Below are 15,623 nucleotides of genomic sequence, written 5' to 3'. Positions count from 1 at the left end.
CTGCCCGCGGCCCCCCTCCTGCCTCCACTTGTTGCTCCCTGGCAGGGCTGGGCTGGCTCCTCATTTAGGGCGGTTTTTATTTCTGGGGGGGTGGTGGTTTGGAAGGAGGTGGAGGTTGCAGCCTCCCTTCCCGTCCCCGAGCTGCCACCTGTGTCCAGCTCGGCTCCAGCCTGCCGGTCCTCGCCCGGCGTCGGGGCTGCCTGAGGCCCGGGAAGGCCAAGCCTCAGCCCCCGCTTTCCCCTTCCCAGTCCCATCTCTGCCCCCTTCTCCCGCCTCCACCGACTCCCAGCTCCTCGCCCGGAGGAAGGGTGCGTGTAGCGTGCATCTCCCATCCACCAAAATCTATGATCAGCTCGGTGTGTGTCTCCTCCTACCGTGGACGCAAGTCTGGGAACAAACCACCCTCCAAAACATGCCTGAAGGAAGAGATGGGCAAAGGGGAAGACTCAGACAAGATCACCATCAATGTAGGGGGCACCCGGCATGAGACCTACAAAAGCACCCTACGGACTTTGCCAGGCACCCGCCTGGCCTGGCTCGCCGACCCCGATGCCCAGAGCAACTTTGACTTTGATGGGAAGAGCAATGAGTTCTTCTTTGACCGCCACCCTGGGATCTTCTCCTACGTGCTCAACTACTACCGCACGGGCAAGCTGCACTGCCCCGCAGACATCTGCGGGCCTCTCTTCGAGGAGGAGCTGACCTACTGGGGCATTGATGAGACGGACGTGGAGCCCTGCTGCTGGATGACCTACCGCCAACACCGTGATGCTGAAGAGGCCCTGGACATCTTTGAGAGTCCCGAGCCTGGTGGAGGGGCTGGCGGAGAGGAGCCTGAAGAGGAAGGGGGTAGGGAGATGGCCCTGCAACGCCTGGGCATGGATGATAGGCCGCCAGGGGCTGCCGGGGCAGCCGGAGGGGGTGGATGCTGTCGGAATTGGCAGCCCAAGATGTGGGCACTCTTTGAAGATCCCTATTCATCCAAGGCAGCAAGGGTAAGCACCCGAGATGCGTTGGTGGGGTGGTGGGATGGGGCCCATATTTGGGTTGTGTCATCATCTCCCCATCCCCATGGGTTGTAGCAGACTCTCCCGTTGGGTTACACGGACCCCCCATGAATCCATCCCCCTCCTGCCATGAGACCCATTGGCCATCTCCCATCCTACTGGGAAGTATCTCATCCTTCACGTCCCCTCCCAAGCATCCCACGCGGACTGGAGGAGCTGGGACAACCCTCACGTCCAAGCCCTGCCACCTGCCCCCTTCAGGCCCTCRGGCCCTGCCCCGTGCGCGTCCCCGTCTGTCACGTCCGAGCCGGCGGCGATGAGGGATTGTCAGGGAGAGTCCTTGGCAGGGCTGAGCCCTGGCGGAGTTTCAGGACGCTCTAGGACAGGCTGGATTATTTAGTTTCCTCTTGCTAGGTTCTGTGTATCTACATGCTGAAAACAATGTTTAATGTCAGAGGCTTACAGCAGGGAGCCCGGGGCTGGAGGGCGCGCACACGCGCGCCTTCGCTTGCTGGCGCACTGTGCCCTCCCTCCCGAGCCGGGCACAAATCACAGCCCCCCAACACCCCCGTGCCCGTCTGCTCCCGGGGAAAAATCTTAAATCAGGTCCTGAAGTTTGTCCCTCAGGCGCTCACACCCGGCAGGTGGCCCCAGAGATGCACCCTCCTCCGTCCAGGCTTGCACCCCTCCGTGCGCTAGRGGAGCACCCCTGTCCCTGCACCCRTGTGCCCGCACCTGGGTGCTCCCCYGGGATAGCCACCTGCRTTGGTGCACCCAGCCTGCACACCCGCGTTCGCCCTCTCCCCGCTGACGGACGCCCACGGCGCCCGCACGGGCGTGCGGTGTTTGCAGCCCAGGCCCGGCGCTCGCCCGTCCCCGGGCACGCGCGTGCAAGGTCGTCGTGTCGCTGGCGGCCCCCGCGCAACATACGGTCTCCGTCAGCACGTGCCGGCGCGGGTTCGCAGCCGCGACTAGCGCGCGCCCCCCCCCCCGGCTTCATCTAACGCACATCTTTGGAGGCTCACGTATGGCGCGAACGCGCGTGCAAATGTGTGCGCCCGCTAGCAAACGCCCGCGACCCACCCGTGCGCTTCAGCACCCCTTGCAGACCTTCCCTTCGCACAGACTCAAACCTGCCGTGACGTGTCCCACGTAACCGGGCATATCTTTAGGCTCCCACCACTATTTTGCACTRTTTTGCATGCCTTTTTCCCGGATACTCTTAGATCATCCCCAAAGCTCTGCCTGCCGACCCCTCCGAGTGCCCACCCGTGCCGCTCCGCGTTCCCCCAGTCCTCTCCGTGCATGTCCCCCCTGTCAAGCCCAGTTTATAAATCTGCCACACCACGCGCATACGTATTTGGGGTCTAAATGAATCCTGGGTGCATTTTTAGCTGCAATGATAAGAAATCCGGCAGGCGTCTCACGCCCACCAGCAGCGCGCAGGGCAGGGGGTCGGTTCGCCGAGGAGGCATCTTTGCAGCTAACGTAAGGAGCCCCCCGGCCCCCGATGGGCACACGCAGAGGACGGCGGGGCAGCAAGAGCGTTACTCGTTCGGGAGAGAGGACCYAAGCCCTTGCTCGTCTCTGAGGGCTCTGAATGTTCAAAGCTCCAAACCGAGAAAACCAGCCAAATCATTCAGCTGAGATTTTTTTTTCCACGTTATTATTTGGGTCTGCTTTGCCTGCGCGCTGAGCTGCTCTTGGAAAGGCGTTCGCTAAACAGAAGCAGCAGGAGCGTGTCGAAGGCAACAGAAATGGCCGGGACGTGAGCCCTGACTGGGAAATGAGAGCAAGGGTTGGAGCGGGCCCAGTCTGCCCCAGGAGCTCCCTGCTTCCGTCCTACCTCTCCAGCATGACGGCTTGACTTAGCACCGGCACAGGGACGTTCGCCTCCCAGTCCCTGCAATGCTAATGCCCTTCTGGGTAACAGGCTCCAGGCTAAGATACCGGTGCATCTTTGCAATTGCTTAGGAGAAACACTTTGGTAGAAGGGGAAACTGAGGCACAGGCAGGGAAACCTTTGCTAGAAATCACGCAACCGCCCCATGATCAGCCTGTTGGCGATGGCAACCTGCCCAGAGCACCTAGGTTCTGCGGGGAACGGTCGCTGGTTCTGCGTCACCRTTCAGGGCTAGGGCGCTCATGGACCCGTGACCGTCTCTGCAGTGTGGTTCTGCAGGGATCTGAGGGGACCCAAAGTGAGATGTTTARCAGTACCCCATTTCTGGTTCTCCTTGCCCTTTCAAAGGGAAAGGGGTGGTGCCACCAGCCTCCAGTGGTCCCTGGAGCTGTGCATCCACTTGAGACCTGTTTCTCCATCCATAGCCTTGCTGGGCTRCTGAAAGCTGAAGGCACCCACTAGGTAGTAAATAAAGGCATGGAAATGGGAGGTGACAGGGGTTCACGTGACRGCAGCAGAGGTAACTTAAATAATGTCTCTAGCCTGGAGGCCTCCTCTGACAGCAAGTCAGACGCTCAGGAAGAAATCCAAAATAAACTGGGCTACAAGGGGTGGCTTGGGAGTATGGGAGCAAGGACCCTCCTTAGGGTATTTCTCTCTTTTGGCATTCCCAGAGCTGTCAGCTGGGGGAGCCTGTCGTGCCCATGTAGCATCAATGCCCACGGGATTATTGCTCCTAGTCCAGTCTCAGAGGTACTGTGAAAATTTGGTCCCTAGTGTATTTGTGGTCCTGGTTGGAGCGTGACAATCTGCTGCTCCCTGCGGGAAGCTGCTCAGGGAGATCTCAGCCTCGCGCTCGCTGTGACTGGAGCGCGCTTGGGGGATTTTAGGTTTACTTCCAAGCTCTGCACAGCTGGGGTTCCTCAGTTTCCCCCCTTTCAAACTTACTTCTGCGGTCCTGACCTCASTTCTTCGGAGACTTCCAGGCTAGTGACACACAGGGGTCATGATATTTTGGGGAACAGCCATCCCAAACTGTTGTGCACATGTTGAGACCGTGCAGCTCTTTGGCGGATTCTGTAGGACTTGTTTGGTGAGGCTCCTGGTGCTGTAGCGGTGGCTACTGGGTTCCCAGTGCTGAGGCCTTCTTCCGCGTCAAAAGAAGTCGTGCGGATCTCTCCCAGCACTCTGCTCTTTGGCTCCAGAAGAAGATGGATGGGCACAATTTCTAGATGCTCCTTGCCCTTGCAGTGTCCTGCTTTCGGAGGAGGTGAGGTAGTTTAGGAGGGCAGATGTCCCAGCTGCCAGTACAGCCGAGAGCGGGCAGGTCACAGCCTCCAGAGCTGGTGTTCCTCTCTGTGCCATCACCAAATGCATCTGTCCCACGAGAGGCAGTGGGAGCCAGGCACGGCATTCCCAGAAGCCCATATAGAAGTGCCAGCCCGAAACTTTGACCTTACAGGGTCATGTTTTGCCGTCTGGGTGTCTTCTGCGGAGCAAATACCCAGTGTCAGTTCCACCAAAACATCAGGCTGCATGTGTGTATATACAGAGACATGTATAGAAGACACCTTCGGAAAAAAAAAAACTTTAGCTGGGAGCTAGACAGAGGCCAGAGCTGAGATGAGAGATCTCAGGTCAGCTCTTCAGCTGACACAGAACGGGAGCAGCGCTATTGACTTCGGAGGAGGAGGTTGGTTTGCAGCAGCTGTGAATTTGAGTTTCCTATTTTTAGAGGCTGGTTCTGCTCCTGGGGCTAAATCGGATCTCACCTACGTGGTTCATACAGCAGTGTTGTTTTGTTGCCTGAGTGTTTTGGTCCTTCTAGAGAGCAGCGTTAGGGTCTCACTATCTTCCTTGGTATTTTTTTTTCTTCCCACATGGCTCTGATTCTAAGTTTTTAATTGGAAAGTTTTCCCGAGATTACTCGTATGGGGAAATTCAGGAATGTTACTCTAGGCTGAGCAGAAAAATGGATTATTCTGGCTATGCCACCACAGTGTAGACACAGTTGTCAAGTTACAACGGCCTTGCTTTAAGATCCCGCTTTGGCTTGTTTAGATTCACTCTCCAAATTTTGCCCATGTTGCTGAGGGCAAGGTTGGTTGGCGAAGGCAGGCTGCAGCATGCCTAGGAGCTACCTCCAGGACAGCCACATCATGGCACGTGGTCCAGGGTGGTCTGGTTAGAGGGGTATGAAGCAGCTCAGCCCATCTGCGGCAGTTGTCTAACCTGAGCGGGGATAATTGCCTCGCAGAGATTTTTCCTTTAAGTAGAGGAAAAGTCTGGCTTAAACTTCATACCTAACTTCTAGAGGGCTGATGCTCTCTGTGCTGAATCTGTGCTGTGCCAGGAGCGGGTTTGTCCTTGGAGACCCCTGTGTGGATGCTCTCAGGAGGCCCAGGTCTCCTGACTGTCCCCAGCATATTAATACCGGTGTCTAGGGCCGGGTTTTTCTCTAGCGTGACTCAGGCTGCCTCTGCTGCTGATTCACTCCAGCCAAGGACCCTGGCTGTAATTTCAAGCAGGCTTGCAGTGCGGCTGCCTGCTGAATAAAGCCAGGCAAGTGGGTTTGACGACAAAACGAGCCGGTCTCTCTCGGCCAGAAAGCACTGAGAGCAGGCAGGTCACATCCTGCTCTGTGCCGGGGCTTTGCCATGCCTGCGGAGGCAGCAGGCGGGGTGCGTTAGCAGCAGTGGGTGCCGTAGCGCCCTCTTCTCCCAGGAAGCCCATCTTGTCTGTGCTTTGATCCTAAAGGAAAGTAGAAGAAGGGCTTTTCTGCTTGGAGGCTTTTTTTCAGGTGCTCTTAGAAACAGATGCTCTAGCTAATGGACTCATCATGAGCTCATCCTGCCAGGAAGGAGGCCTGAGTGTGATTGACTGGGCGGGAGTGCCACCAAACTGTTTCTTCTGACACAGCCTTTGATTTCCACCTCGTACTGCTGGTCCGTCTTCGTTCGCTTACATCTGAGGCGAATCAGGAGCCCGAATGCCGCGGCTGTGGATGGCACAAATCTCTGATGTGGGGGGCTTTGGGGTTAATGCAGGGGAAGGATCTTTAAGCAGGTCCTCTCAAAGCTGCCTTCTGTGCCATTTCCAGTGGAGGCTTACTCTGTACGGAGGGTATTACAAGTCTCCYTTCATCACCATCATGGTCCTCTCCATCACAACTCCAGCCATGGCTGGAGCCCAGCACACCTTCCCCAGTACCTATCATAGCACTGGGAGAAAGGTCCAGGACTGACATCCCCAGACACTGAAGTTTGCGATTATCTCCTGGGACAGATCGAGGGAACTTTCCCGGTCCATGGTCCTTGGGTTTGCGGAGGAAGGGAGTGACTGGGTGGGAGCAGGACAACTCACCAGGTGTTGTGAGCCTGTTGTGCCCATTTGTGTCAGATGAGGACTTCTCTCACCCCTAGGAGGGGATTAGAAGAGGTATGCCAAATGCAGGTGACACCAGAAGTATGTCTCAGGCTGCCCTGAGACATGGCAGTTCATCAAATTACCATCCTCCCCAAAGGCTGACAACAATCTTTCTGTGTATGCCCCAGGAGGTTCAGCTAATGGCCCAGATAATTTCTTTTGCAGGTAGTTGCTTTTGCCTCGCTATTTTTCATCCTGGTCTCGATCACAACCTTCTGCCTGGAGACACACGAGGCCTTCAACATTGATGTCAATGTGACGGAGACCCTTGTGGTTGGCAACACCACGACGATTCTGCTGACGCACAAAGTGGAGACGGAGCCCATCCTCACCTACATTGAAGGTGTCTGCGTCCTGTGGTTCACCCTCGAGTTCCTGGTTCGCATCATCTGCTGTCCAGATAAGCTTCTCTTCATCAAAAACCTCCTCAACATCATTGACTTTGTGGCCATCTTGCCCTTCTACCTGGAGGTAGGTCTTAGCGGCCTATCCTCCAAAGCTGCCCGGGACGTGCTAGGCTTCCTACGGGTGGTCCGTTTCGTCCGGATCCTCCGGATCTTCAAGCTGACACGGCACTTTGTAGGCCTTCGGGTGCTGGGCCACACGCTCCGGGCCAGCACCAACGAATTCCTGCTGCTCATCATCTTCCTGGCCTTGGGGGTCTTGATTTTTGCCACCATGATCTACTATGCTGAGCGGATCGGAGCCAAGACGTCTGACCCACGTGGAAGTGACCACACTCACTTTAAGAACATCCCCATTGGGTTCTGGTGGGCTGTGGTCACGATGACAACCCTGGGCTAYGGCGACATGTACCCCAAGACCTGGTCAGGCATGGTGGTGGGGGCTCTCTGTGCGTTGGCTGGGGTGCTCACCATTGCCATGCCCGTGCCTGTCATTGTCAATAACTTTGGGATGTATTATTCGCTGGCCATGGCCAAGCAGAAGCTGCCAAAGAAGAAGAAAAAGCATATACCCCGTCCGGCCCCACTGGACTCCCCTACCTACTGCAAATCCGAGGAAAACTCTCCCCGCAACAGCACTCAGAGCGACACTTGTCCCCTGGCAGTAGAGGAGGGGGCAGCTGAGCGGAAACGGTCAGGTGAGATCCCAAAGCCCYGGGGCTGGGCCAAGGGAAGGGGACGCTTCTGGGAGCCCCCAAGGGAGCGTTTGTTGTCCCCTCTGTCCTATCTCCCTGGTGCTGCAGAGGCTCTGGGGACTGGCCCTGCTGCGGGATGCAGCCCCTTGTTCTCCASGTGGTGAGATCTTGGTGCATAAGGAGCTGGGGCCCTCAGGTGCCTGGTTATTGCGTGCTCTACGGGTAGACCAGCATGCTGTAGATCAAAATCCCCCTTCTGAGGTGGGGCAGAACCGCTGCAGAAAGGCCATATTATGCTCTCTTAAAGGTGTAGATGAAGTCACCTTCATATAATTTWGGATACCTCTACCTAATCTACATCTTCCTTACCCTGACAGAGGTAAGACCTTTGGTTCAGTTCCCGTCTTAGCCTGGTAATGCCCTTGGGATAGATTTGCTTCCTCCCACCATAAATGAAGGGTGTTCACCAAAGTGGATAAATCCATGGATGTTCCCTGGGGTCTGACCTCTACCTCCGCATTTGTCTTCAAGTAAATTGAGCATCTCTGCATGGCAAGGCCAACGCTGATCCAAATCCTGTGCTCAGGCAAGAGCAGAATTAGCCTCTGTACATTCATTATTTGGCCTCACTGCAATAAGCTGAAAAWTCTGGATTGGCTACTCTCTTTTTCAGGTTGCAGTTGCTGTTTATGTGATGGGAGAGGGCATGTCCTTGCTTTTGGAGCGTCCAGCCATGGACAGTGGTGGACTGGGCTGAGCTCCTGGGGAGCATGGGAACTCTGCTGGGGTATCATGGCTTGGCCTGGAGGCTGCTTGCCTTTTCAGCTCGGTTTGCTGCCAAAGGCACCTCCAGGTCCCTGGTTCAAACCCATCTGGCTTTCTGAGTGACTTTCAAAGGACARTAGCAAAGGGTGTAGCAGAGGGCCAACGGTGCACAGGGTGAAAAGAGTCGGCTGGGTGAATGTCCTGGTCCTGGTGGACTGATACCTGTCGATCAGCTGCTATGCCTGTTGGCATCAACTCGCTTGGCAGTGTTGGTAGCAGGGAATGAGGACTGAATGGGCTCAGCCTGCTTGGCAATGAGAGGGCTGGTGTCTYGGGACTGTGCTTGGGGCACATCTAGGAGAGAATTTTGCAGCTTTGCAGCAAATAAACAGAGGGTCAGGGCTGTTGGAGCCCAGTGTCTGGTGCCGACGCTGCATTCCCTGAGGTCTACCCTGAACAGCAGCAGCAACACAGCTGGTCATGTGTGTCTAACAGTGGTGCACATTCACCCTGTTTGACGTGAGAAGGTCTGAATGCCCCAGATGGGTGTTTCCACCTTATCAAATTCCCCTTCACATGCGCTCATGGAGCCCATCTGCCCCAGGAGCCCAGGACAGCAGTGAGAGGAACTCCCCCTGCACCCCCCTCAAAAAAAATAAACAAAAAAAACCCCAAAAAACAAAAAAACCCCACCACCCTGTAGGCAGCAGGTCAACCCAGTCTCTTCACCCCTGCATTCATCCAGGAGCTCAGTCCAGGGGGCAGATCCTCACCTGGCAAAATATCCTCTCTGCTAATGAGTTGCAGAGTCAGATGACATAAATTAGCACTTTACCACCATAGTGAGCAGCCCAGATTTCCTCAACTGGTGTGAATTTTGGAGAGTTAATTCCTATCACTTGAGTGGGCAGGTGGGTCTCAAAGACCAGGGTGTTTCTTCCCCTTGCCAGTCCTGCTTTGCTCCACRTAGGGTATATAACTCTCAGCAGGAAGCAAGAATTGCTCTTTGCTGCTTGGGATTAAAATCTGGCATGGTCCTGCTTCCCCAGACACAGTAAGTTAGCATGTCCAGGCTGGGATCAGTGCCTGAATCCTTGGGTGTTTWTCTGGGCCATCTGCAATCTGGTCCTCTGCTTCCTTACGTGGTCTAAACAAACCCTTCTGTCCACCCTTGAATCTTGGGAGCAGCTTGTCCTATAGGTTATTAACTGCTGGTTGGTCTCTGCCATCTTCTTGCAGACTCTAAGCAGAATGGTGAAGCCAATGTGGTGCTGTCAGATGAGGAACAGCCGCTGTCGCCATCCGATGAAGAGAAGCGGCCTATGCGGCGCTCCAGTACRAGAGATAAGAACAAGAAATCTTCCACGTGCTTCCTGCTGGCCACAGGTGACTTCTCCTGTGCAGCAGATGGAGGCATCCAAAAAGGTATGAGGGAGGCTGGAGGTGTTTGCTGGCCAGAGCCAGCCTGTGGGCTGGGAAGGATGGGGGTGGAAGAGTGAGGCTGATGCTCTGGGAGAGAGCATGCTCTGCAGGGATCAAGCCCCTTGTGCCTACACAAGGCCAGCTGGCGGCTGTGAATGCCATGGGCTGGCCCTTAAGGTGCTAAATGGCCTTGGCGTTCRACTCCCTTCAGGCTCAGCCTCTGCTCTGTGATGCTAGTGAAGGATTTGACCAGCATGTCTGGGTATGGATTTACTACATCTGAGACCATGATTCATGTCCATCTGCCTGGCTGTCTTCTGCTTCCTCCATCTCCCCTGAATATACTGGTCTTCATACACCTGTCTTCCTACCTCTCCACTGGCTTCGTCTCTGTCCATCATATCTCTCTGTGCTAGCTATGCCCTTTTTGTTTCCTCCTCCCCTGGCTGCCACCATGTGGGAGCTGTGACCTCACGCCGGCCAGACTGCTGCCTCTGGGGACAAATTTGTCCCTTTGCTCATCAGTGCTCTGGCTCCTACTGCCCCTCCAGCTCTTCTCCCTGCTCCTTATCCAGCCAGCTCAGTGTGGTGTGAAGGGGAGAGCTCTGCTGGGRAGGCAGTGAGATCCTGATTGAAGTTGGCCAAAAGGTTTTCATTAGGTGAAAGATGGCTGGGGAGTGAGGGGGGCGCGCTTTTCCTTTTCTCCTGTGAWGACTCTTGGTGGGGTTGAGCCCTTTATTGGGAAACAGCAGTGAAAGCATTGGGCTGCCAGAAAGGCTGTTCCTGGGTTCGAAAAGTCGGTTTTGTTAAGCCTGAAGTTTTGAAGTTTTCTCTGGAAAACATTGGGGCTAACCAGCTAGAAAAACAAGCAACTGCTCTTCCCATAGCAAAACCAGCCTTTCTGGCCTGATCCCTCTGCACTGTCCTCCAGCCCTTTTCTGCCCCATCAGTGAGCATGCCCAGTGTTTATCCCCAGCACCTCAGAGCCTGGGCCCTGGGAGGATGAATCCAGAGGCTACCCTGAGCCACCAAACCCAGGTAGCTGATTGCCAAGTTAAGCCTTAGGGTCTGGCTCGTTCCTCCAGCTCTTTCTTATTCACTTGCGTATCTGGAGTGGTGTGGGGTAATATAGCTGAAGAGCTGACCTGCCTCTGTGGTACCAGCTAATCCGTGGTTACTCAGTGGGATCGGTGTGCATGACTTGGGACCAGACAGGAGGAAAGAGGACATGTTGCGTCTCTGAGCTTCAGGGCAGGGCTTGTTAGCTTACAGTGCTCGTGCTTCACAGGTCCTCAGAGTCTGCTGCTTTTTAATCCCTTGGGATGGTAAAGTCTAGATAGACTGGGACAGGAAGACCTTGGCCTTGGGTCTGCAGCATCTGACCCTGGTGCTGGGTTCATCCCACATTCCTGGAAGTTTTTATACTGTAGGGAGTAGCCTGCTTTCATTAGGGAGGCAGTCCAGCTTGTCCTGGGCTGTCCAGGGCCAGGCTTTCTTATGGCCCCTGGGAGACATTTGGAGGCAATCACATTTATTGCATTAGTAGAACCAAATTGGTTGTGTCATTCTGGGAAATGAAGGGTTTCCTCTGGTGCTGCTGTCCAACCTTGTCCCTCTTTCCTCTTCTTAAAAAAAAAAATGGAGGAGAAAGCAGGGACCGAAAGAAAAAAGCCTTGTTCATCTTCTGTTCAGGCAGAGGGGGATCATATAAACATTTGCTTATAATCCCCCCCTTCCTTTTTTCACACAAAAAAAAAAAAAAAAAAAAAAAAAAAAAAAAAAAAAAAAAAAAAAAAAAAAAAACTTTTTCTGTTAACTTGGTCTGTTTTCTTAACACAGACAAATGAAAAGAGGTGAGTGGGTCCTATGCCTATGGCTGGCTCTAGTCCTGTCCCAGACCTGGGTGGCGATGTTGAGCCAGAAAGGATGGGGGGGAGGGTCAAAAGTCAACATTGATCTTTTCCTCTACAAGACATCAATCCAGGCATCTCTTTAGCTGCATTTTAGTTTGGCCAACTGCAGTCAASGGAACTAGAGCAGCTCAAACGGACGAGGGTCCAGTCCTGCTCCCAAGTGATACTGCTTGGTTACAGGAGGTCAATTTTTTTTTTCCTTTCATGGTGACAGGAACAGCTATTTGAATGGGCATTTCAGTGATCTCTCTTGGTTCACTCTGGTGTCCTTCCTGCAAATGTCAGTGTTTTATACAGTTAAAAATAGATGTGTGCGTGGGTCACTTGTCCTCACCTTGCTGAAAGGCTCCTATGCCTGGAGAAGGGTGGATCTGGTGTTCAGAGGTCCTGAGTGATGGGTGAGACTTTTTGGAAAGAGAAAGCCTCTGTTTCTGTGTTCTTCTCAGGCTGTTGGTGACAGGTGGGATGCTGCCCCAGGAGGTCGAGGCTGATGTCTTCTCCTGTGAAATGCTCCCGTATGGTCAAGGTTTGCTGTGAGGTTAAGGAGGCTCTGATCAGAGGGGCAAAGCAACATCTTCTTCTGGTCGAAAGCCATGGGGAGCTGCAGAGGCACCTCTCCCTGAGCTCCTGATTTATCTCCTGCTGAGGCTGTTTGTTCTGGTACTGGGATGTTGGCAGCTCTGCAAATTGAGATGAGCTTGGTTCTGAGCCCGATTTACTGATGGCCATCTGTCAGATCCTGGGACAGGTACTGGTGTCTGTACAAGCTGTGGAAATCATGAGATGGGACTGCTTGGAATATGCTGCAGATCTTGGCATCAGCCATGGTTTGAGCMTGATTCCAGAGGTTGATTTCTTTGGGGCAGCTCCGAGAGAAGAGCTACCCTTTCCTGCAGCCCCTTGCTTGTCTGCTGTTGGGGATTGCTTCCCACCTTTCATCTCCGTCCAGCCCTGGGGTCCTGCTCAGAAATTTCCTGCAATGTCTCTAGCTGGTACCTAACACATGCTGACATGGGTCTGTCTTGGCATGTGAGCATCCGTCCTCTGCTTGGATGGGTCTGTGGGCTGTAGGCATGGGGAGCAAGGGTGGGTCAGATTGCTGGTACAGGGCTAGGTTGGTTAAGAGGGCCTGGGAAAACCAAGAGACTGACTGAAACCAGAGTGGCTTTTCAAGGGGTGCAACAGGAAAGCAARTTACAGGGAGGGAAGGGAATTTATCTCTCGGCGTTGGATCTCTGCAGCAGATCAGGGATTGCAGCACCTCCCTTTGACGGCACGCTGGCATTGCAAAGCGGCCTCCATTAGTTTTTTGGCTTGGTTTCCGAAGCCCAGCACACTGCGTAGCTCATTTTACTCTGCTGCTTGCTGTTAGTGYGGGAGAAGAGCGGCTTGCGGGTTGAGCAGCCCGCGTGGTCAGGGGCACCGGGTGCCGATGCGCCAACGACATACTCCGCTCCCTCGCGTGACTTGGGAGGTGGGGAGCAGGGACAGGTCTGTGTTGGCACAGGGGCACGCGTGTGAGCGTGTAACCTGCACGCGAGTGCCGGCCCACCGTTACAAACAAGCGCACGCGTTCCCTGCCTGCCTTACCCCATCTGCTGCTGACTCAACACATGCGCGCCCATGCAAGCAGGCACGTGTGCTTGCACGCTGCGAGTGTTTGCACGTGGGTGACGTGGCTCCCCAGCGTCGCCCGGTCGCCGGGACCTGGGGGAGAAGAGCCCTGGGAGGTACACACTGCCCCATCGCTGTGTTTATAAGATGCCTCCACACAGCTCCTTGGCAACAAACCCATTTTTAAACCAATCCTGGTGACCTCAGTTAGCACCTATGCGAGTTGCTGGGATACCAGCCTCGCTAACGAGCRGCACCAGTGGCAATTAGCATAGCACAGCCTGCTGGTGCTCTGCAACTTTACTCCTCGGTGGCAGCCGGGTGCTCGCGCTTGGCATGCAGCTCTTCCACCGGCCTCGCGGAAAGCCACCGTCACCTTCAGGACTGAGGAAGTGGAGACACGCTTCTTCCCGAGCTTGTTCCCRGACGTGCCAGCAAGCCTGGGGATGAACTGGGAATAAACTGGTGGGGAAAATCAAGTGTTGGTCTTTGGGCAGGTGGCTGTTTGTCCTGGAGCYCTGTCTCAGAGGGGTGCTGGAGCTATCAAACATCCTTATGAAGTGCTGTCCCACGAAGTGTTGCTTAAGACCTAATCAAAACTGGCAGCGCGATTTTGTCCCTGTTTCTATTTGCCCTCCTGCCCCGTTTTTACCGGGTGATCTCTGCAAGAGGGCAAAGATCATCGTTAGAAAGGATCGAGCCGTGTCAGCGGGGCCTTGCACCGACGAGGTGGCTTCCCGCAGGCCCCTTAATGACCCTCGGCCGAGCCGATGTCATTTGGGGGTTGGATCCATAATTAACCTCCGGTTAATTGCAACCTACGATCGCAACCGGCCGTGAACGCCCACCGAGCGCGGGAAACATCCCCGGCTTGCGATGGGGGAACCCTTGCGCGGGCGCCCCGGCCTCCCCCGCGGCTCGGGGTGCACTAACGGCCTCAGCCTGTTCGCTGCATGGATTTGGGCCGTGGCTTTGGGCCAAGAAGCCAATAAGGAAATTGCTCCTCTCTTTGAGGGTTGATTCTGCTCTTGCTTCTGCTGCGGGCAGTGGAAAAGCTTTGCTGAAGTCAGCAACAGGTTTAGGCAACCAGCCCTCGCTTCTCCTCCCCTTTCTCAGCTTTAGAGCGGGGAGAAGCTTTGCTGGAGGAGATGCTTCGCCTCGTAGGGATCTCAGTTATGAAAAGAGGTGGAAAACCCTCCGTGCCTGCCTGGTTGGCTGCTGCGGTTAGGAAATACTTAAGAAATAAGTATAGAAAGTGGATAAAATCGGATTTAAAGCAGCAGCGCTCTAGAGCTTTTCAGGGCTGCGCTCGCGTCTCGGTGGCGTCCTCGTCCGCCCTGCGCTCGGCTGGGCGAAACGGGCCTTCGACGCGCGCCGGCTCGGCTTCCCGCTGCCGTTTCCACTCCGGCACCGTCTCGGCGCGAGCGGGCAGCCCCGGACCGAGCCGAACGGGGCCTGCGCCGGGCCAGCGCCGGCAACCCCGACGCGGCGCCTTTGCATCGAAGCAGAACCCGGAGATTTCCCCGGGGGCCGCGGGGTTGTTTCGGTGCAAATACCTGATTGCTTTCCGGAGGGAAAGGTAACCTCGGCCTGTGAGAACGCTTGATCCGGTTGGCGCTYCGTCGTGAAAGCTTAAGCAATGTGGGAGCGCGAAGGGTTTCTGCACTTAAAGAAATAATATTTGCACTTGAGTTTAATTTCTCATGGAAAATGAGCACGTCCACCTGCTCCTCTGTGCAGAAAGGTGTCAGCAGCAGCTTGCTCCTAGAGCACGCGTAAAAACTGGAGCCGAGGGAATAATTCATTACAAATCACGTATTTGCTYGAATTCTGCTTCTTTCCCCGTTTGCTTCAGCCCACAAACTCCCCAGCCTCATTGCTCATTCAAAGCGATTTGCAGAACAAAACCCGAACCCCTGAGGACCGACGCGTGGAACCGTTCGGTCTCCCGGCATCGACGGAGCCGGCCGGCGCCGGGAAGCACGTCCCGTCCCGTCCCTTCCCGGCCCCGACTGGCGACTGAGCCCGGGAGTTCGGCTTTGCCGCCGAGCGCCGCCTGCTCACGGTGCTCTGGGTGGATGGAGGCAGGGATGCGGCTGCGGAGAGCGGGGAGGAGATGGGATGAGACCTCTGGAGCGGGCTCCTCTCGCAGGGAAGGCCCTGCGCTGAGCGGGGTGGCTGATTTTTTTTTTTTCTTTTTTTTTTTGTCTGCTCCCAAGGCCTGGATTCGGCCTTGGGAGCCGAATGGATTGGCTTGGATTCCCGCCGGGACCTCTTTGCGTTCATAGCGTTTTAGGTCTGTCTTTTTAATAGCCTCAGCTTTCTGGAGGCAGCAGATGAATAAATCTCTCTTCCTTGTCCAGCAGCAGGCAGTTCCCCTCTTTCTTTTTCTTTCTTTTTCTTTCTTTTTCTTTCTTTTTCTTTCTTTTTCTTTCTTTTTCTTTCTTTTTCTTTCTTTTTCTTTCTTTTTCTTT

At 54.9% G+C, this 15,623-nt stretch overlaps 1 protein-coding gene across 2 annotated transcripts in view; it reads left to right on the top strand.

The window, feature by feature from the left end:
- The first annotated feature begins 123 nt into the window (after positions 1 to 123).
- The window catches only part of KCNC4 (potassium voltage-gated channel subfamily C member 4), a 21,019-nt gene continuing 5,519 nt past the window's right edge, over positions 124 to 15,623 (top strand). The window contains exons 1-3 of one of the 2 annotated variants that reach the window (XM_085302286.1): positions 124 to 995; positions 6,502 to 7,438; positions 9,440 to 9,625. In XM_085302286.1, coding sequence (XP_085158412.1) covers positions 345 to 995; positions 6,502 to 7,438; positions 9,440 to 9,625 — 1,774 coding nt within the window. In that variant the 5' untranslated portion in view covers positions 124 to 344. The remainder of the gene's footprint in view (positions 996 to 6,501; positions 7,439 to 9,439; positions 9,626 to 15,623) is intronic. The other variant, XM_085302285.1, reaches the window with a different exon arrangement.

This window comes from Rhea americana, unplaced genomic scaffold, assembly GCF_003343005.1.
Source record: "Rhea americana isolate MKP2758 unplaced genomic scaffold, rheAme1 scaffold_189, whole genome shotgun sequence".
Taxonomy (NCBI): domain Eukaryota; kingdom Metazoa; phylum Chordata; class Aves; order Rheiformes; family Rheidae; genus Rhea; species Rhea americana.
This window is presented reverse-complemented; position numbering and strand designations above follow the sequence as displayed.